This window comes from Ziziphus jujuba, chromosome 12, assembly GCF_031755915.1.
Source record: "Ziziphus jujuba cultivar Dongzao chromosome 12, ASM3175591v1".
NCBI lineage: Eukaryota > Viridiplantae > Streptophyta > Magnoliopsida > Rosales > Rhamnaceae > Ziziphus > Ziziphus jujuba.
The window spans coordinates 16,506,228-16,527,643 of record NC_083390.1 but is presented as its reverse complement, the minus strand read 5'-3'; the positions used below and the strand labels follow the sequence as shown (position 1 = coordinate 16,527,643).

General features: G+C 28.3%; 1 protein-coding gene across 2 annotated transcripts; it reads right to left on the bottom strand.

The window, feature by feature from the left end:
- Positions 1-15,586: 15,586 nt before the first annotated feature.
- LOC107404713 (D-aminoacyl-tRNA deacylase) lies at positions 15,587-20,272 on the bottom strand. 2 transcript variants are annotated; one of them, XM_016011706.4, is made up of 9 exons: positions 19,998-20,272; positions 19,692-19,872; positions 19,445-19,587; positions 19,302-19,365; positions 18,385-18,437; positions 17,963-18,018; positions 17,294-17,362; positions 16,497-16,685; positions 15,587-16,029 (listed from the first exon to the last, which is right to left on the bottom strand). In XM_016011706.4, the coding sequence occupies exons 1-9, from the start codon at positions 20,250-20,252 to the stop codon at positions 15,942-15,944; spliced, it is 1,098 nt and encodes a 365-aa protein (XP_015867192.3). In that variant the 5' UTR covers positions 20,253-20,272; the 3' UTR covers positions 15,587-15,941. The 2 variants fall into 2 exon arrangements, with proteins under 2 accessions (XP_015867192.3, XP_015867191.3); XM_016011705.4 differs by having other exon boundaries at positions 17,294-17,368; positions 19,998-20,269.
- Positions 20,273-21,416: the final 1,144 nt, after the last annotated feature.

Below are 21,416 nucleotides of genomic sequence, written 5' to 3'. Positions count from 1 at the left end.
GTTTTTTTTTTTTTTTCATTTTTTTTTTTTTTGGGAAGATACACCTTTTTAATAACATTTAGAAATTGAATTTAAAATACAATGACATTATCACATAAACCAATTCAATGAGATAAAAAAGGGAGTGATGAGATGTGTGATTAGATTATTGAAAAAGATATATATATATATATATATTTATACAAACATATAAATGCATCATGCATTGGGATATGGAATGAGCTGTGCAGGCAGGGTAGTTAGCTCTTCCATCCTCTATTGAGGGAGACTTCAAACTAAATTACTCATGTAAAAGGGATGCCTACCAATTTCATAACCAATAGAATGATTCTTTCAAGTTCTATGTTTCTTTGGGGACAATTTTATATGTCTCTTTGAAATTTAACAAAAATACAAATAGCATATCTAAAATGTAAACAAAATACAAACAGAATTTCTAAGTTAGAAAGTTATCACTTACACTTCTTTCAAATTTAGAAAACTATTACTTAAAGCATTTCCAATAATTTATCCATTGCTAATTTTTATTTCTTGTCACATTATAAAACTACATATCTATATTTTTAAAAAAAAAAAAAAAAAACTCTTCAATAGTTTTATTTAAACACTATCAAGCTTATGTGTAAGAAATATTAAAATAGATAGTGATAAAGAGCTGCAAAACAATAATTATCAAAAATAAGTTTTTGAGTGGTAGTTTATTTTTTTTATAGAATAAAAAAAATTCAACAATAAAGAAAGTTATTAAAAATGCTTTTATGCTATGATTACACGTAAATCATTCACATCCCTGATATGCTATAAAACATGACACGGCTTGGCGATATCATGAAGATTAAACTTTGTATATTTTTTTATTATTATTATGAGATTTAAAAAGTTATTAATTTTAAAATATTTTAAAAAATAATTAATTTTAATAAATTTGAAATAAATTTTAAAAATAAAATTGTAAAAAAAATTATAAATATGAATTCCAACCTTAACAGTAAAGATTTTTTTGAATTTTTATAAATTATTTATGAAATTTATTAAATTTCATAACAATCCATCAAATTTTTTAAAATTTATAATTCATTTTAAGTTTATTAAATTTTATATTGAATATAATAAAGAACTGCAAAACAATAATTATCAAAAATAAATTTTTGAATGGTTGTCTATTTTTTCATAGAATAATAAATATTCAACATAAAAAATTATTAGAGATGCTTTTATGCTATAATTACACATAAATCATTGAAACCCCCATATGCTATAAAAACATGACACGGCTTGGCGATCTCATGAAGATTAAACTTTGTGCACAACGGTCTACTTTAAATTTTCTTTCCTTCATAAATATGGTTTTGGTCTCTATTTAGCCAAAAAATATGGTTTTAGTCTCATTTAAAAAAAAAAAAAAGGACCTTTATAAACCACATGCCCTACCAATTGGTTTGATTTTTTCATCATATGAAGTCATTTTTGTACATTGATTTTTCACTTCATCAAAAGCTTAAAACTATATGAGAAAATAATAATATATATTCCACCAACCTTTGCCAACTATTTTGTCTGCTGCTTAACCCTCATGAGAGCAACATATATTAAATTCTAAACAAGATTTCTTTGGCCTCGCTTGCTTGCCTCCCACACTTTTTATTTTTTTCAAATAATAATAAAAACCTGAGACCTTTTCAGTAAATTATATATATATATATATATTGTCTCAATGACCTTTTTCGGTATTTTATTCGTGAAAGGAAACGGCTCTTTTATTCACCACAAAAAAAAAAAAACAAAAGGCTCTTAATATTAAACTATTAAACATCATAATCACCATGTAAATGGGGACGCAGGGTAACAGAAAGTTTGACATTGGGATTCACATTGTAAGAAACAAAAACGTAGTATGTGTTTGCATCTGCACGGGGATCTGAAACCAATTAAATTTATTCACCAAAAAGAAATTAATTAAATTAAATTCCCCATCACATGAAACCAAATTCTGTTCAACGCAATGTACAAAAAACAAAATAAATTGCATAATTAGGCCTCATATATTTGTTATTTCTACAAATTATTTTCTGCATTACTTAATGATTAAGGATTATTTAAATTGGAAGCAATATATATATATATATATATTTAATTTAATATAATTTGTTATATATTGATTTTTTTAATGAATAGTTCAAATTCAAAATATTATCTAAACAATACTATTGGATGGTCTTGATAGGATTATATTTCATTAGAATTTGTTTAATAAAGATGATTAAAAGATAAAATTTTAATTTAATTAAGCAAATTCAAATATATATATATATATATATATATATATATTTGATTTTAAGCAATACAAATAAAAAATATTATTTATTATTATTGATGATTATTATAAAAAATTTTAACCGATAAAATAATAATCGGTTATCTTACCAAAACATTTTGATAGATATTTTAATCAACTAGTTTGTACTTCTAGTATTATTTTTATGTTTTTATTCTCTAATCATCGTTATTGGTGATAAATGTTTTTTTTTTTTTTAAAAAAATCAGTTAGCTTGGAGAAAATTAGTAGGTGGGTCGTTGTTAAGTACACCTGCCAAAACCAGCTCTAATTTTCTTTTTTTTCTTTTTTTTTATCAATACTATAATATCAAATTTTTTTATTAAAATTTTAATAATTAATTATATAATAATTTTTTAATAATATTAAATTGATATTATTTTATATTTATAAAAAAATAAATTATTTAAAAAATATCAAATCATAGATATCAAAATTTTGATAAAAAAAAATTAATCACTTTAAATTTATTTTTATTTATTTATTTAAGATTATTAATCGTTGACAAAAAAATATCAATTGTAAAAGTAAAAGTAAAAGATATTAATATATACTAATCCTATCTTTATCATTTATGATCATACATATGATATTACTTTAAATATTTTTATTGGACTTAAAAAAGCTTTCAAGGCACCGCCAGTCAAAATGAAGCATACCAGAATCTTCATGATTCCAAATAGCCCTGCATTAAACATGCAGCGAAGGATAACTTATTTAATTTGTTCTCTTTTAACTGATAACGTTATTTTATTTTATTTTTCTTTTATCTTTTTATTTTTGGGTACATATATATTATATATATTTTAGTTCATTGTCCTTCTCAAGCGCACGTAATTGCATGAAGTGGACGACTTCCTCCATTTTATTTATTTTCTGATATTTAAGTTTCATACGGAAACTAGATGAAGATTAAACAAGATCAAGTAGCTTTTTTTTAGTACTTAGCAAAAGAGTAAAAATATAATTTTTTTTTTATTCAAGTATTTATTACACAAAATCTTGCATCGCAGCTTAATTAACTGAAAAATCTGTAGATGTAGCACTAATACCAAATTTCAACCTAACTAAAACTAGGTATGATCAGGTATAAGTTGAATATTTTTCAGCGCATTTTCTTCCATTAATAAATTAGGAATTACTCTTAAAATTATAAGATTTCATGTTAACTAGAATGTAATTTTTATGGGAATCTTTTGTTGTTGAATATTAATTACTTATTATTCATGAATTTTATGGTTTCCTCAGTTCTCATCGATGTAGAGGTCGTGTAAGCTGATTAATTACTATTGCACACAACTTTTTTTTTTTTTTTCTTGCCCTTTATCTTCCTTGAGGAATCCAACTCATCTTGCCCGTGTTAGCATCTAATATTCATACGTGTACCTATTTATATATAGTTATAATTTAGTGAGCTATGTAGCTCATTTTATAGTGACTATATAGGAATAAAAATATTGGTCAGTCATATATATGATAATATTAATTTTCAATTTTTTTAATACTAAAAATGACAAATAAATTTATTTTTGGTTAGGAGAAAAATGAATTTTTAACAGTATTGTCACATGATATGTAAATTGCATTGGATTTGTCTTAAAAAATTATAAAATTATGCATTTCCTTTTTTACATCTAATTATAGTATTGTGTTACATCATTATCATATACCATAAAATGAATTAAATAATCCGTTAAATCAAAATTGAATATAAGAGTTATGCTGCTATATGCCATGTCCTCCCTCTTGTTTCCAATGAGTTGGTACAGAGGTGTGGTTAAACTTGCTTTCAGATTCCTTTAGAGTCATGGGGGTGGAAAGTAATTTCTTGAACCCTGTTGCTTGGAGGAAAGCCTGTCAACCGAAATGTTGCGGTGGTCTTGGAATTAGGAGACTAGAGAATATGAATCTAGCCTTGCTCAACAAGTTAGTGAGATCCTTAGCAGTGCAGGATGATAAGTTATGGGTCAAGGTGCTAAAAGCCAAATATTTCCTGAGTTCGTCTTTTTTGAAATGTAGTAAAAAGAAGAATGCTTCTTGGTCGTGGCATGAAATCATTCAGGCTCAAAACTCAATCCTTATTCGTCTCTGTTTTTCATGTGGGGAAGGGGGAAAAGATTGATTAATGGGAAGACTCTTGGATTCCAAATAACCTAGATTTCAAACCAATTCCTAATCCTTCTTTTGAAAGGTCTACAAGTGGTATGGTGTCTTCTCTGAAGCTTTCTAATGGGTCTTGGAATTGGAATCTTTTAAGTAATCTGTTTGATCCCATGATTGTGAACAATGTTAGAAAAATTTGTTGGTCTAATAATGAGGTAGAGGACATGTTGATCTGGATTGGCAATAAGACTGGCTACTTCTCTATGAAATTTGCCTTCACTTTTTCTTTTTGGAAAAATTTGGATCCCTCTCCTTGGTGGAAGTGTATTTGGTCCTCGAAAATCCATGAAAGGTTGAAATTCTTCCTCTGGAAATTGTCCCACATGGCCTTCCACCCTTTTCTACCCTTATGGTCCGCAACTATGATGTGGATGATTTTAACTACCCTTATGATTGTGGTTGCCTTGAAAATGAGATACATTTGTTTCTTGAATGCCAAGAGGCAAAAGTTTTATGGGTTGCTTCTCCTTGAAGTGTTAGATGGAATTGTTTTGCAAGGTCCAACCTTAGTGATTATTTGAAGTGCTTAATCTCACTGATTGGAGTGCTTCATGTCCTTCCTGAAGACTTCATTGACTTTTTTCTTTATTCTGCTATTATCTAAGACTTGATATGGAAAATTAGAAATTCAACAATTCATAAAGGGAAGAGTTTTCTTATCGATGAATCCATTAGTGCTTTGAACAACAAGTTTGGTGAATTCAAATGTGCCATGGCCATTGAGCTTGCGGTGTTTTCTTCCTTCTTACAAGGCTCTGGTTGTTGGTAACCTCCCCCTCCTGACACTATCAAAATTAACTCTGATGCTTCGGTTAATGATGAGAAATGTTTATATGGGATTATTGCTAGAGATGAGTGTGGCCCGAGTTCTTAAATTTTTAGCAAGCTTTCACCCTACTAACATTCCTGAAGTGGTCAAAGCCTTTGCCATTTTTTAGACAATCAATCTTGAGAAAGAGAAAGGCTAGCAGAAAGTGTGCTATGAAAACGATGTTAGAGTAGTTGTCCAATGCTTGAATAATCTTTCTTCTGTGCATGTACATTGGGCAGTTAAGAACATTTTAAATTGAATTTTGGAGCTGTGTTCTAGTTTTCTTGAGATTATTTTTGTTAGGGTGTTGAGGGAGATGAATTTTGCAGCTCATTTCATTTGTAATTGGCATCTTAAAAACTCCCTAGTTAAGGGTTCCTATTATTGTGATTTTGTATTTAAGGAGAGCGGCCTTGCAGCCATCTCCTAATGTATAGCAAGTTTCTCTTGCTTTTTTGGTTAATATAACTCACCCTTCAAACAAAACAAAACAAAAAAATAATAATAATAATATAAATAATATATATATATATATATGTATGTATGTGTGTTTGTGTGTGTGTGTGTGTGTAATCTTATTTTATTGGACGAACTTGTACATATTTTATTGACCAATAAACACTTAATTGCATGTAGTCCAAGGTGATTCAATGGATTGCATATAATTTAGCACGAGATATATAATATGTTTGAGATGGCCAAGTATAATATGATTGTATATAGATTAAGGATAACTACAATTTATCCACTTCAACTATAATAATCTTTTACATTTTATCCCCTATACTATAAGTTCCTATATTACTCTTGAATTATTATTTTCCTATGAGTTAAGTCTAACTATGCATTTTGATAGATGAATTTAATTAAATTAAGCATACACAACTCATGTAATTTTGTTTTGAAAATGTTTTATTATATTTTATTTTACTTTTGAATAGTATACATGAGTAATTTTGCCAAATTTATTAGGAAAAATTGTGTAATTGAACTAAAATGAAAGAAAAATAATAATTAAAGGACGATGTAAAGGGTTTTATAGTTTGAGGGGCAAACTGCAAAAGATAGTAGCTTTTTTTGACTAATTACACTTTGCACCTCCAAATTCTGTATTGTTTTCTACTTTTAATTCTTACTTGTAAAAGCTCTCATATTGCATCCAAAACTATCATTTTGCTATCATTGTTAACACCATCCAAAGTATGGTGGAATATGCCTCATATATAGGTTACATGCCTTTCGATAAAGGGTATTTGGAAAAAAGTAATTTAGGGATAAAGAAAGGTTAATTCTATTTTATCCACACTACAAAATTTAATAACCACACAATTTTTTAATTATATTTTTATATATTTCAAAAATATCCTTTAATAAAATGTCACAAATACCTTTAACAACTTAAACATAATAAAAATAAATTATTATGTATACTACAATGGAGTTTTAGAAAAAATAATAAACCAAAACAATGGAGATAAAAAAAATTTAGTGATCAAGAGGAAAAGAAAGACAAATATGATTGCGAAATCATTCATTTCAATCCTATTTATCTTTTATGATTTATTTGTTTTCTTTATATTTTTTAATTAATTTTTCTTTCATATTTTTTGAAAATTTTATTTTATTTGTTCTTCACATGAATTGTTTTAAAAATAAGAAAAATTTGGATTGGAAACTCTAAAGTTGTTCGGTGTACATATCTTGGACGATTTGAATCTGTTCAAGCTATGTATACCGGAGAAGACAATTAGATTTGGATTATATAACACAAACAATTTGAACTTATATGAGTTTTGTATACCCAAAAAAACAATTGGACTCGATATACATAGTATGAATGACTTGAATCAATCTTATGTATATAGGAGAAAATAATGAAATTCATATTATATAAATCAAATGGAATAAGTAAATTCATTCAGTATATATAGTTCAAACAATTTAAACTTTTTCAGATTTTGTATATTAAAGTAGATAACTAGATTCAAAGTATTAAATCAGACAAAAATTTAATGATATATGAAATCATTCCTTCATGTATATTCAAAAAAGACTTATCCTTCCATTTATGAAGGTGATCGTAACCCAGTATATAAGATTTGTGATTTAAGTAAATGAATCAATTAGACTAATTTATTTGCTTACAAGTTGACGATGAACCAGGCAAGACTAATTTGGAAATTAGAGCAATCAAATTAAGGGGTAAAATGATGTAGTTTATGTATTTAATTATATTTAAGGATAAATAATGTATAATTTATTGATGTAGATGGTAAAAATTGAATTAAAAGTAAGTGTATGTAGAATGTAATATAGTTATTAAATTTCATAATATCAATAGAATTAACCTTAATCAAAACAAAAAAAAAATCAATATAACTAAGAAAAATCAATATAACTGTTTAATTATTGAAATAAAACTCATAATATCCATCGCTTTATTTAAGTCAAAGAAAAAGAAAATACAATGTTACTTGTTTTTCTTCAATATTTCAATCTCATAAATTTTTGATAGCTATACTGTATGAAAATAACCTTTAGTTGAAAGCATGTGAGATACACATGAAGCATGTTTTATTAAAAATTTTGGTGGCGTTAAGAATTATATTAAAGTTAGATTAAAATGTTAGTTTAGATGCAATAATGTGAAAGTCTTTAGAAGTTGGATAGCACAATGAAAAATAATTGTAACTTTAGAGATGCAAAGTGTAATTAATCAAATTATTTTTTTTAGTGAGAAAATTTCTTAAACTATATTAAAGAAGAGATATTTATATGGAAAGTGTAAAGACTTGTTATAATTTTTTACATTTAAATTCAAATAACAATTATTAAAGCATTCAATGTCTAGACATTTGTCATTGAATCTGACAAAATCTCATATGATACGATAATATAACATGAACTCGTATGACAATTTACGGTTCAAATTTACAAAATTATATCGATTTCATATCAATATTACTTAATAAGTTAACAGCTTTTAACAGATAAAAAGTGATAACATACAAAAAATCCATTAAACTTATTGAGGAAGGGTATTTTTATTACTATGCAAATTTTATATATTAAAAATACTTAATTTATTATTTAAACATACATTAGTTTGTTATTTTTTTAATTTAATTTTTTAAAAATCTAAAAAAACAAGTATATTTGCAAGATTTAAAAAAAAAAAATCATGTTATCATTTGAAACCTAAATCAAATTTGAATTTTTGAATTTGTATATATTTTTAACAGATTCACATGGTTGAGTAACGAATTATACGATAATATAATGAATATGTTTAGGTTTACTTATTTCTACACGAAAACTTAAAAAGGTTGTGTTTGAGTTTATTAAATCTAACATAATAAATTCGAACATGATAAGACATGATCTGATATGAACACAATTCAACACAATTCGTTGCCAAATATATTTGTCACCTAAACCTCCTTCATTTACCTAAATTGGGAATATTGGATAAAAGAAATATATATACACACATTTTTTAGGTTATATATATATATATATATGAGCAATTAAAAATAAGACTATATTTTTGAGCCCTTTAGTTGTTGTTGGGGCATACAATTCACCTTGTGACTCGGTCGAGCATTCTTTGGATGTCGATTAATCTATCACAGTATGCTCTGTCATTAACTGATTTTTGGTTGTCTGATCACAGTCGAAATTATGTATCTACTTATAGTTATTTATTTAGTTCATGAGTTATGACAGTTTGCGGGGGAAGCCGCTTGCTCTATAATGGAAGCTACAAGGACAGGTAAGGAATTAGGCTTATGGTTTGGTAGGAAAAGCACATTACTTCCAGATCTGTTTACCTTTTTATGAATTAGCTGCGCTCCGCCATACATCTCTTTTTTTCCCCCACCTTTTTTTTTTATTTTTATTTTTATTTATTTTTTTTTTATATGCCCACATTGAATGCTCACAAATTCCAGTTCATGATTTCGTACGGTAAAAAGGTAGTTCTGGTTGTTTCACTCTCTCTCCCCTTGTAGTCGGATTAGGCCACTTGACTTCCACTTTCCCCTGTTTTTCTAAAGATGAGGCAATTCCCTACTCTTTGCCAGACTCAATTGAAGTCATTAAAGAATTTTCGATAAAATGACTTGTCGAATCTTCATCTTCTTTTCCTTCTCTCTTCCTTTCTCTTCCTTTCTTCATTCTCCTTTGAAATATATATATATATATATATATATATAATGCTCTAGTCTAATTGAATGCTTTTAATGCTCATGCTATTTGAAAGAGCTATCAAAATGGAGCGGAGATTCCAACAAAAATATAAAACCTACTCGCGGCACACAAGCTATATAAAGCAGGGGTTGGGAAGATTTCACAGCTTAGTTTTAATTGAGAGATTAAGATTTCTAAATTTTCAATTAAATGTCTCTATTTTAATTTTCGTTTCAATTTAGGCCTCATTTTCAATTAAGATTCTGAATTTTAGTTTCTTTTTCCTTTTTTTTTTTCCCAATATGGATCTAATAAAATTTTTCCAGAAAATAAATATCTTATTATAAATCCAAAAAATGTATTAACTTTAACTATTAAAAACTAAATAAAATTCCCCACAATAAAGGTTGAATATGGAATTTCCAGATTGAAAATAAAAATAAGATTAAGAATCTCAATCGGAAAAATGAAAATTGGAAGCATAAATTGAAGCCAATATAAAAATGAAGGCATTCAATTGAAAAATTGAAAGTTGGATATTCAATTGAAATTGTGGCCAAACTAGATGGGCCTAAAATTGTAAAAAACACTAAAAAGAATCACATTATTTCTTCTTTTGTATTTTTTAAAAGAAAAAAAAAATACTCTTTCATAATTTATTATTGTCATAATATTATACGTTTTATACGCATATATATATTTTTGAAATTTTCACATATAAGGTGATATTTTTATGATCAAACCATAATTTTAATTGAGTAATGTTATGAGTACTAAAAAATCTAACTAGTATATATATAATATCTTCTTATGGTACAGACGTTTATACATTTTTATGATGTAGACATCTGTAAAAATGATGATTTTTAAAAAAATTATCGTCTTTGTAGACATCCGCACCATATAAATATCCATACATCTGCACTATAGAATTATTATTATATATATATATATATGACGATGATATGAAAATGTGATATGTTATTATTTCATAGATTGTGATACTAATATAACCTAAATATAAAAAAGTAAATTTTTAAAAGAATAAATATTAACTAAATATAAACAAATAGAATAATTACACTTCATTCTTATCCAAAATAATAATAATAACCCTAATTCGTCATTATATGTTGGTAAACCTCTTCGTATCTATAATATTATTAATTTCAATAAGTATATTTTTATCAACACTATTAAGGTACCTAGTGGTTTACCAAGTGCATGCTAAAATGAGATTTCACTATTAATTTCTTTCATCCCCTTCAAAGTTCTATGATATGTATTTAAGTTGCATTACTTTTTAAACCAATAAAATAATAAAATATCATTTTTGTTACATTATTTAGTAAACAACTCAATGCTTATGAGTTTTATATACTGTCTTTTAATTCAAAAGTTAACAATCATTAACTTTTTGATAAAAAGAAAAGTCTTAATTAAAAAAGATCTACTATGAAAAACTTTACAAATAAAAAATTTATTTTCATCCTCTATACCAATGGATCTTAATTTGCTGATGAAAATTTTAAAACATTATGTACAAAGTGGGAGACACTCTAATGAAAATAAAGTGTAAGAGGGTGTTTCTGAAATTTATGGAAATAGAAAAGGTATTTAAGTTAAATTGATAAAACAAAGGGGTATTTCTATAAATTCCTTTTAAAAATATGAATGATTTTATTAATATTATAAAACTTATTAGGCATATCATTATTTTTAATGATTTTTTTATATTTTAAAAAATCTATCGATAAAATGTCAAAAATATCTTTAAATATTTAATTTTTCAATTTTTTTTATATTTTTTATATTTTAATTATTTTTATTTTTATTTTTGTAAGAATTCATTAAACCAAGGAAGAATTTAAGGAAACCTTTATATGATACAACTATACAAGCTAGTCTCAAAATCTCATACTGTATATAGGGATCCTATAGGTAAGTTTCACATAGATCAGTATAAAAATAAATAAATAAATATTGGATAATTAAGAACTTATATATCCTAAATGCATGTAACAAACTCTTGGTCGCAGATAAATTATATATTTCCTTCAAAAGAAAAGAATATGGTAAAGCTTTAAATCAGAAATGGAGGTTTGAGATATTCTATCATCTTCATCAAATTAATTCTGACACAGCACCAACCGTTAGAGCTTGAAATCAAGGAAATTGCGTGTGCGAAAGTATGAATCCATATGCAGAGAAAGCATTGCCATTGATAACAAATTGTTGGACGCCACAAAAACATGGTCCCATGTACTTTAGTGGGTTGGAATTTTATTTCTTCATGTTAATGGTGTTAGGATTTAGGAAATTAATAAACGTAGAAATCCAGAAAATCAAAACGTATTTATATACATATATATATATATATATATAATAAATATAAATATGAATATATCTATGTATATTAATATATCAAATAACCTGAATAATTATTATAACATAAAAAAAGAAGAATTTACAGGTATTTTATTGAAATTACAGTTTTTAAAAATTTGATATTTATATATTTATTAAGATAAAAGTTGAATTTTCTTTGTTTAATACAATTTTGCTTAGCTTTGGTGCTTATAGTTTTATAGTGATTATCTTTCAAGATACAGAAACCATTTCTTTAAATTCAAACCAGATAAAGTTTTAAATTCTCTCTATACCACCTTGTTTAATTGTTTTCAATTACCTTCAACAGTAATTTCACATGGTAGTTATAGTTTTCAAAAGAATATCAAAAAAAAAAAAAAAAACACAATAATTCAGAAGATGGTATAACAAATAGACAATAATTTTGAAAAAAGACACTGATTGAAAACATACATAAACAAATAAAAAACATCACAAACTACTAATAATAAATTATTCTCATAATGGTCCATAAATATATAAACGGCTAGGCTGTAGAAGATAGCCCTTGTATAGCAGCCCCATCACCATTCAATGTTTTTTCCCACTTCATTGGAGGATCGCTTGCTTATAATTTATGGTGTCCTCTCTCCCTCTCTTTCTTTCTCTTTTTTACTCATAAATTTTGTTTTATGCTCATTCCATTTATGTATGTAGGCAAATATCTGACAATTTATGGGTAGGAATTCAATTAACCACCAAACAAGCTACTAATCCGTTTTGGTTCTATTTCATTGAGAACATTAATTATTCAATAGCTTACGTCACTAAGATTAAATGACTAGAATATAAACGATAGGAACCATCATTTTTTTTTTTTTTTTGGTGAATGATAGAAAGCAACATTGCTAATGCATTGAGAAAAAAATGTTTTGTTTGTCACCAAATGGTAACACCAGTGACATTGACAGCTGGTAAAAACTTATATATAACTATTGTGTATATGATATGATGTAATGAGCCATTTATATTCAAAGATTCAATAATTATTTTATAAGCCACATGCTTTATTTTAATGCTTAATGTAACTATAGATAATTTGACTTACATTGTAGGTGATTATTGGTATATATTCATTGTTTTTTTTCCTCTTCCTATAATGATAATTAATTAACATTCTGTAGCAGTTATTTATTAAATATATATATATATATATAATGGTTGACCTTTTCATTCAGAATTTTACTATATGTTACAAATGATGATTATTATAAGTGTGATGCATATTAATTGGTTGTATTTATTTTTTCAACAATTAAAAACCTAATTTAGTAAAGTAAATTCTGAATAGTAATATATTAAATTACCTATTATCACATAGAATCCCTAAAGACGGATCTTTTTTTTTTATTCATATAAGTTTTTTAATACTAAAAAATAAAAAGAAATTTAAAATAAAATGATTAATAGTTATCATTTTCCAACAGGTGATTTTTTTGGTGAATAATTTCCCAACAGGTGATCACTTATGATGATTGCTTTATAATGTTGACAGTTACAAATTTATTTAATTATTTGTTTGAAAAAATATTTATCTATCACTATTATTACTGTTATTATTATTATTATTATTTGGTTTTTAATGAACAGAACTGAAACTGGACTTGCCAGCTATATGTTCCTATAGTTGTTAAATAAAGGATAACGACGAAATCTATCATTTTTAGAAGTGGAGCTTTGAGTTTAAACTCTCATTTACCTATTTGTTTTTCAAAGGGGAAAAAAAAAAAAAAAACCATGGTCAAATATGCAGAAGGGTTTTCACATTCCAGGATTGATGTGCAAGCTCCAAATGAGATCCTTGTACCAAAACGACAAAGGCAATCCACAAAACATAGAGCCAGTTTCTTGTCAACTTTGCCTCCTCTATTGCTTGAATTTTCTCACTCAATGACAAAATCCTGCTTCCTTTGTGCCATTATTTTGTTGGGTCTTTCCCAAATCTCTAAAACACAAAAGAAATAAATAAATAATAACAATGTAGAATATATTTAGAAATTCAAACACCAGCCCTTCTCAGAAAGTGACCTGGTCGGCCAATGTGGGTATGTGTGACCCTCTTTTGGCTCTAGTATAATTCCCTTTTCTTGTTTGACATGGATAATGGGTTTTTTTAAGAGGCATAGACTTCCACAATTGCCCACAGACAAATCCCATAAATTGCTTTGAAGATCAGACATTTGTACTATCCACATCATATAATATAATTCCATATAAATTTATTCAAACAATGCCATTATTCTCCAGTATGTCAGGCATTAGATCCAATGGTGTTGGGTACCATCACGATGAAGATGTTCAATTTTCAGCCATTGGATTGGGGTTTTGATTTCTACTCAGTAAATTATCACCCCAAAATTTTGGCTTTTTTTAATCCTTTACTTAAATTACAAGGCACTGCTTTATCTCGGTCAGAAGAGAAAAAGAAAAAAAAGAAGAAAAAAAACAAAAGAAAAACCAAGAATCCATCTTACGTGGTCGCTTTTCCTAGTGAGGAAAAATTTAAAGAAGAAGTTTGTGGCTTAAGTTTTGGTATTGACCAAAAGTTAAAAAAATATGGCAAAAAATGTACCAGCAAGTCCTTTATATGATAGGTTGATTATATGCGCATGTCAGCGTTATATGTTACAACTTGCTAAATTAGTCAAGATGAATATATATATATATATATATATATAAATAATTAATAATTTAAATACAGGAGAGGCTATGCTTGCTTCACATGTTTGGTTTGTGGTTGAGAGTGAATGAATGAATGTTGTTAATGACTGATTGAAAACAACAGTATGTAATCAAATCAGAACACAATTACCACCAAGTTTGACAATAACTCCGCAACTCAATCACATAAATGGAGACCATGCCAGCCTTTAAGACCACTAACAGCCACCCTTTTGTAATAATTTATTTTATTATTATTTCTTTTTCAAAATTCGGCTCCTTATCCAGCTAGTTCCAGTTCAGGTGCTGGCTCAGTGTTTTTCTAATAATATTTTTGGTCCAAAATCGTTAGCTTTGAGACATGGCTTTCGGGATAATTTTTCTTTTTCTTTTTCTTTTTTTAATTATTATTATTATTATTTTGGTTAAAAAAAAAAGAAGGAAAAAAAAAAAAATTGCCAATGGTCAGTTTGACCAACACTTTACAGTCTATGACGGACCTATTGTGATTAGGCCTTTCAAAGGCTTTTCGTGGGGTACCAGTCCAGCTTTAAGCCACATTTTCCCACTCCATTGAGAGAGAATGTTATCAACATAGAGATGCCCAGAAAATTAAATTAGATTGTTGATTCTTTCTGACAGTATGCCCAATCACAACAAAGAGTTTGTTGACATTTTCCTGGAAGAAAGGAATGCTAAATGCTTTTGTGCTTGGCATTAGAAATGCAAAGATGAGCCAATTACTGAATTGCATTTTGTTTTTGGACTAGTTATGTTTATGCAGCCAGAAAATGAAATCCAAATTTGAATAATTTTTCAGTTAAGACCTGAAGCTTAGTATCTCTTATATCAACCAAGATTCAAGAACCAACAGTATCCTTCAACTATTTTGAACAGGCACCAAAATTCATCAACATGCTCACTGTTTTCCTTTTGGGTTTTGAAATATTATTTAAGTAGTCAGTATACCATATAAACAAATATGTATGATGTCACATTGGTTCTGTTTATGCAAGAAATTAACTAATAACTAAGCAGCCTCCATATATTCTGGTATTACTTCACTAATACAACTTTATAAAAATCATTCCCGGTAGCAATACAAAGCCAAATGACATGCAAAATTGGCGATAAATATGTAGATGAGAAGCATTGGCAATGCTTATATTCATCTTTACAGAGTTCTATCGGTCTTCCTTCCCATCCTTTAGCTACATTGATGAGCATAGATAACCTTGCTGAGGACGTAAATAAATCTGTTGAGTGTGCGGTGTGCCTAACAGGGATCTTTATTCTGTTAACCATAGTCAATCCTCTGCCAATAGACTATACTTGCATCTAAATATCGAAAGCAGAAAAATGCTATTGATCAGTTCAGTAGAAATCATTTGGCTTTCCAATTTTAATGTTCTGCTCGCCTAAGAAACTTATAATTGCATTCTTTTGCCAGCTCTTGAAACTCCTGCAGCCAAAGAGTTTTAGAAGATTAGATTGGGTGGTGTTCAGAAAGTTACATTGACAGAATCCTAAGAGTCTAAAGTGCAAATAATCACAGAAGTAGAACTCGTTATAATGGCAAACAGATAATCAACACATTATAATGCATCGTTTTTTGCAAGACAATCTCATTAAGAAACTTCAGTTTGGGATTTAGGAAAGAAGCATCCGTATGTCAGGAGAACCTAGCAAGTAGGATAGAGGGTATAACAATCCTATAAACATGTAAAAAAAGTGATTTAGACAATGCTAATGCAAACTGCATTGATTCTTCTACCTTGTGAGAGATATCATGCTAGTCAAATTTATAGTACAGCAACAACAGGAAGCACCCATAATAAATCCAGTTTATGTGAAACTAAATTACTACAAAATGTTTGCCATCCAATTAAATTTACAGGTTATGTCTAAATGTAACTACAGTAAACTTACTTTTGATCAAGATGGGCTAGAATTTCTCCACCAGGGAAGGCCACTCTTGTAGCCTCAAAGGCAGCTTTGATTGCTTCTCTCCATGTCCCATTGATAACTTTTGCATTACCCTCTCCTTTTGACTGGGCTGGATCTTCCATTGGTATAGAATATCCTGAGAGTAGATGGCCCACCCAAACACCATCTTTGCTATAAATACAAGAAAGAGAGAGAGAGTTTTCATTCACGCGTAAATATTACTTCCACTAAGCCAATCATCAACAAACCTATCAAGGATTTACTTAAACATGTAAAATGCTGAGAAGAAATTAAAATTACAGCAGAAGTAGGTCCGTTGGAATAAGATTACAAAGGCTATTATATCCATAATGTCCAAAATATTTTGATGAACACAATTTATAAATGCTCACCAAGTGCAAAAACCAAATTTTTTATTTTTCCAGGGGTAAAAAAAAAAAAAAAAAAAAAAAAAAAAAAAAAAAAAAAAAAAACAGAGAGAGAAAGCAAAAGAGAATAACCAAGATAAATTCCCAGTAGAGCAGACAGAGAAGAATATTTTACAAACAGTTCTTATTTATATGTTAGAAAACTGAGATAATACATGTAGTATGCTAGCTGATAAACCTTTAGTAATCTTGGTCAGGAAAAAGGTAGTAAGTTTGATTGTAAAATGCTTTTGCAAAACTTGAATTTTATGTTCAATTGTGTTCCATAATTACTTTAATAGAATTGCTCAATAAGAAGGATTATAGTTTATGCATATGGCACAAAAAAGCTTCAAAGTTATCGAAAATTACAGAACAATGTCCATGTGCCGAGGTGCGTAATGCCCACCGCCTATTCCAAGAAGGACTTTGTTCTTATCACTGTCCCTATGAAATCACAAAGTTCGAAAATAAGGTTAGACAAGCATCACCAGTAAGGGAAATAGTAATATATATAACATACCAACATGTCACCCAGTTCATGTTGACTACAAAAACGACACATCCCATGTCAAATGAAGCATCAACTCACCACATACATTGACCAAGTGCATGCACAGCCCAGGATTGGCTATTTGAAAAAGAACAAAAAAACAGAAAGATAAAACAATATATAGTACAATGTTATACACCTATTTAGGTGGTTTAGTGTTGAATATAAGCACCAACTTTATTTATCTAATTTTAGATTCCAATTGATGTGGCAGCATTTCTGTTGCTTACAGATAAATGAGGTCTATATGCAAAAGTAAGTGAGACCATATATAAACAAACAAAGAGTGTTATATCACTTGATATTGACATGCAATTCAAATATGATGTCTGCTGTTTGGCTGAAATAAGTTAGGATGGAAAGAACATCCAAAATTAAACAGTGAGAGAATATATAAAATAAACAGGTACCATGTATATATGCATTTCACACAATAAATTAGTAGGAAACAGTCTAATTAAACAGGTTCTGCTTATGTGTACGATCACCTGCTCCAGTTCCCCACAGCAGCTCCCCCTCCAAGTCCAAGTCCCTCCCACACTAGCTGCAAACACCAACAGCATTACCTTGTCAGTAAATAATTTATAATAATTTCTAATAGATTGCCTGTTCCACCAACATGCAGAAAATTGAATCCCTAGATTAAACAGAGATAGATGTTAGTGTATGTAGTTATATTAATATGAAATTACATAAATTTTCACCAATTATGTTTGACAATTTGTAGCCTCTAAGGCCAATTGTCACTCAAAAGGAAACATATATACACCAAATCATAAGAGTAAAATGTCATAAAACTTTTATCAGCATTAAGAATAACAGAACTAAAATTGTAAATTTAAGTCATTGCTCAGAAGAACAGAAAGTAGGAATATGTCAAATAATTAAAAGTGATCCATGTCTACTCAACTAGAGCCATAACTTGAGCTGCATCCTGCCTCTTCCAGTAATCTTCTGTACTACCTACATCGACAAAAAGAACCAATCACATATACCTAGAACTTCCAAATAAAAACTAAATCATTCCGTATAATATAGGCTAGGCAACAGACTACCATCAAGAATTAGAAAAAAAGTATATAATGTTTCAGAGCAAGCTAAAATTAACAGTGGGGAAATTTTGAATATTTATACGATATGACATGCATTTTTTCTTGGAGCTCTTCAATGATTCAAATTTAAAGATGTTCAACAAATGGTTACATACATTGCAGTTATTATTTGCTCATAAGACAGCTGTTGCTCGCTAAAATAGCTGGAGGTGTAAGTACCAAGGAAAGCATGAATAATCGTCTTGACATAAGAGAGAGTTTTACAATGAGCTCAAAGAAAAAAAGGGTATTTGAATTGAAGATTAAGACAAACTGAGTTACATGGGACAACGTAAATTCATCTGTACAGAGAGAAGAAAATGAGCAGGTGAGGGTACAAAGGACCTAAAAGAGACGGGCTAAGAACTTAAATATAATGAGAACCTTCACGATTGAAAAATACATTGACAAAAGACGAGGCTTGTGAAGCATTAGAATAGTTAACATTATCACTATCTCCCTTAGATTAATTACGGCATGAAGGAGTTACATTATCAAATCAGCCGCATAAATGATTTAAGGAATCATAATCGAGAGCCTTAACTAAAGCGCAATGGAATATCATGTAAACCACTAGAAAATAATCCTATAACCAAAAACAAAAAAAAAAAAAAAAAAAAAAAAAAAAAAGCAATAGATGAATCTCTAGAACGACATCTACACTAATGTGTGAACGTCTAAGCAAGCCATGAAATTTACAGAAACCGAAAGCAGAAATGAGTGAAAGAAAACTTACCAATCTCCAGAAACATAGTAGGCTTATTTGTCACTGGTCCATGATGAGTACCCTCCAAAGTAATCTACAAAACAATGCAACTTTCATGTACTACAAAACCCAACAGCAAAACCAAAAAAAAAATAAATAAATAAATAAAAAACCTCAAACTCAGGAACTAGATTATGAGATTCTGCAATTTTCTTCAAAAGTCTGAGCCACGGCCCTATTCGAGGACTTGGCGGTGCAGCCCATCCAGGCTTCCCACCCTGAGGCGGAACATCCCCTTCTCTCAAATGGGGAACCCCTGCAATCAACCCCATTAATATCATATAAAAAAAATGAAAAAAGAAAAACCCAAATCAAAATCATGGAAATTCATTGAAAAGTGCCTAGTGAAAGCGGTAGTACCAATGGGGTGGACGGTGAGAGCTGGTCGGTTGGAAACGGCGGTGTGTTTGCTAAAGAAGATGACTTCGTCGACGACCTCACCGGTAGCCTCCTCCCAGCGGCTGTCCAAGTTATCCTCTTTCACTATGCTCTCTCCGTGTATTACCACCCTCACTCCTCCATTAGCGAAGCTTTTCATATCCTGAAAAAAAAAAAAAAAAAAAAAAAAAAAAGCCAGAAAAGGAAATCAGCAAAAAAGTGAAAGCAGATTGATCAGAGCCCCATTTTAAGAAATGGGGAAATTGGAGGAGATTGAGTTCTGGGAACCTGAAAGGGAGGGCCGGAGTTCCATCCGGGCATGGCTAGGAGAGCATTTGCTGGGTTGATGGAGGCTGGATCAATACTCGTAGCCACCATTAAAGTCACCATCTTTCTCAGTTTCTCTTTCGTGTTTGTGTTTGTGTTTGGGTTTGGTTTTGCTGTTGTGGTGGCTATGGTACTACTACAATGAATAAATGGAAGAGAAACTGCGCAAATGGGAAATTGAAGAGCGCGTAGGCCATTTGTTTTTGCCCACAGCATCGCCTTGGTCAATTTTTCAAAACAAGGCCTTCTTTTTTTTTTTTCTTTTTTTTTTTAAATTTATTTATTTATTTTAATTAAATATGAATGTCTATAGAATGTATACGGAGCTCCTATCTTCATTCCTATTTATTTCTATTTACGTGATATAATTTTTTATAATTTATATAATTTATATTTTACAATTGATGGCTATCATTATTATTTTATAAATATATCATTGTATTTTTCTATATATAAAGGTATATTATAGAAAGAATAATAAATACAATGGTATAAAATTCTCTCCAATATCTACTCTTTTATGCTCTATATTTATTTTGTATTCTTTATATCATTGTTAATTTTAGTTAGTTTATAACACTTTATCGGTATGAATTTCTATCAATTTGATTTTTGATTGAGGTAAAGTTATTAGTTTATTACTATTGAAATAGATTATATCAATTTATTTGTGTTGAGAGCATTATGCATGATTATATTTTATATATTAGAAAAAAAATTTATTAAGTTTTTGGTGAAAAATAATTTTTTTCTTATATTGGTAAAATTAAAAATTTCTTATAGCGCACGGTTAGATTTTTTGATCTTATGCAAATGTTTTATTTTGATGATTTTTTATGGGATTATATCTTTTAGTACAAGAGCGTTTCTCATTCTTATTTGTTCATAAAAAGTTGAGAACTGAAACTGAAATTTTCTTGCACATATTCTCATTAAATTCTTTAAAGTATTTGTAGTGCTCTTTAATTGGTATAACATGAATAACTATATGATATATTTGATGGTTTATGATTATTTGATCATTGTTTATTAGATTATATTGCGTATCTCCGTAATTATTTGTCATTTTGAATACAATTGTTATTTTAGACTAAGAGGAAATTAGAACTCACATTATGTATATATGTATATATATATATATATATATATTGTTTTAGAGAAGTATTATTTAATTTGCTTATATGTTATTGTTTATATACATGTATTATTTATATTCTTTATTATTATTTCATTATGGATTTATGAGTTCTACTTCTCATTTGATTTGATGGCATTTTGATATATCTTTATTATTATATATTATTTGTCTTTTTCAATTTATTACTTGGTGATAAATCATTCTTAAAGGTTACAGTATTAATGTTTGTTATAATTTATTCA

Coding starts and splice junctions, on each gene's coding strand:
- LOC107404713 (XM_016011705.4), bottom strand. CDS start 20,252: ATGCTGTGGGCAAAAACAAATGGCCTACGCGCTCTTCAATTTCCCATT. Junction 19,366..19,444: donor ATCTAGTTCCTGAGTTTGAG/GTTTTTTATTTA, acceptor ATTGTTTTGTAG/ATTACTTTGGAGGGTACTCA. Junction 16,686..17,293: donor CGGCACATGGACATTGTTCT/GTAATTTTCGAT, acceptor TTGTATTTATAG/CAAAGATGGTGTTTGGGTGG.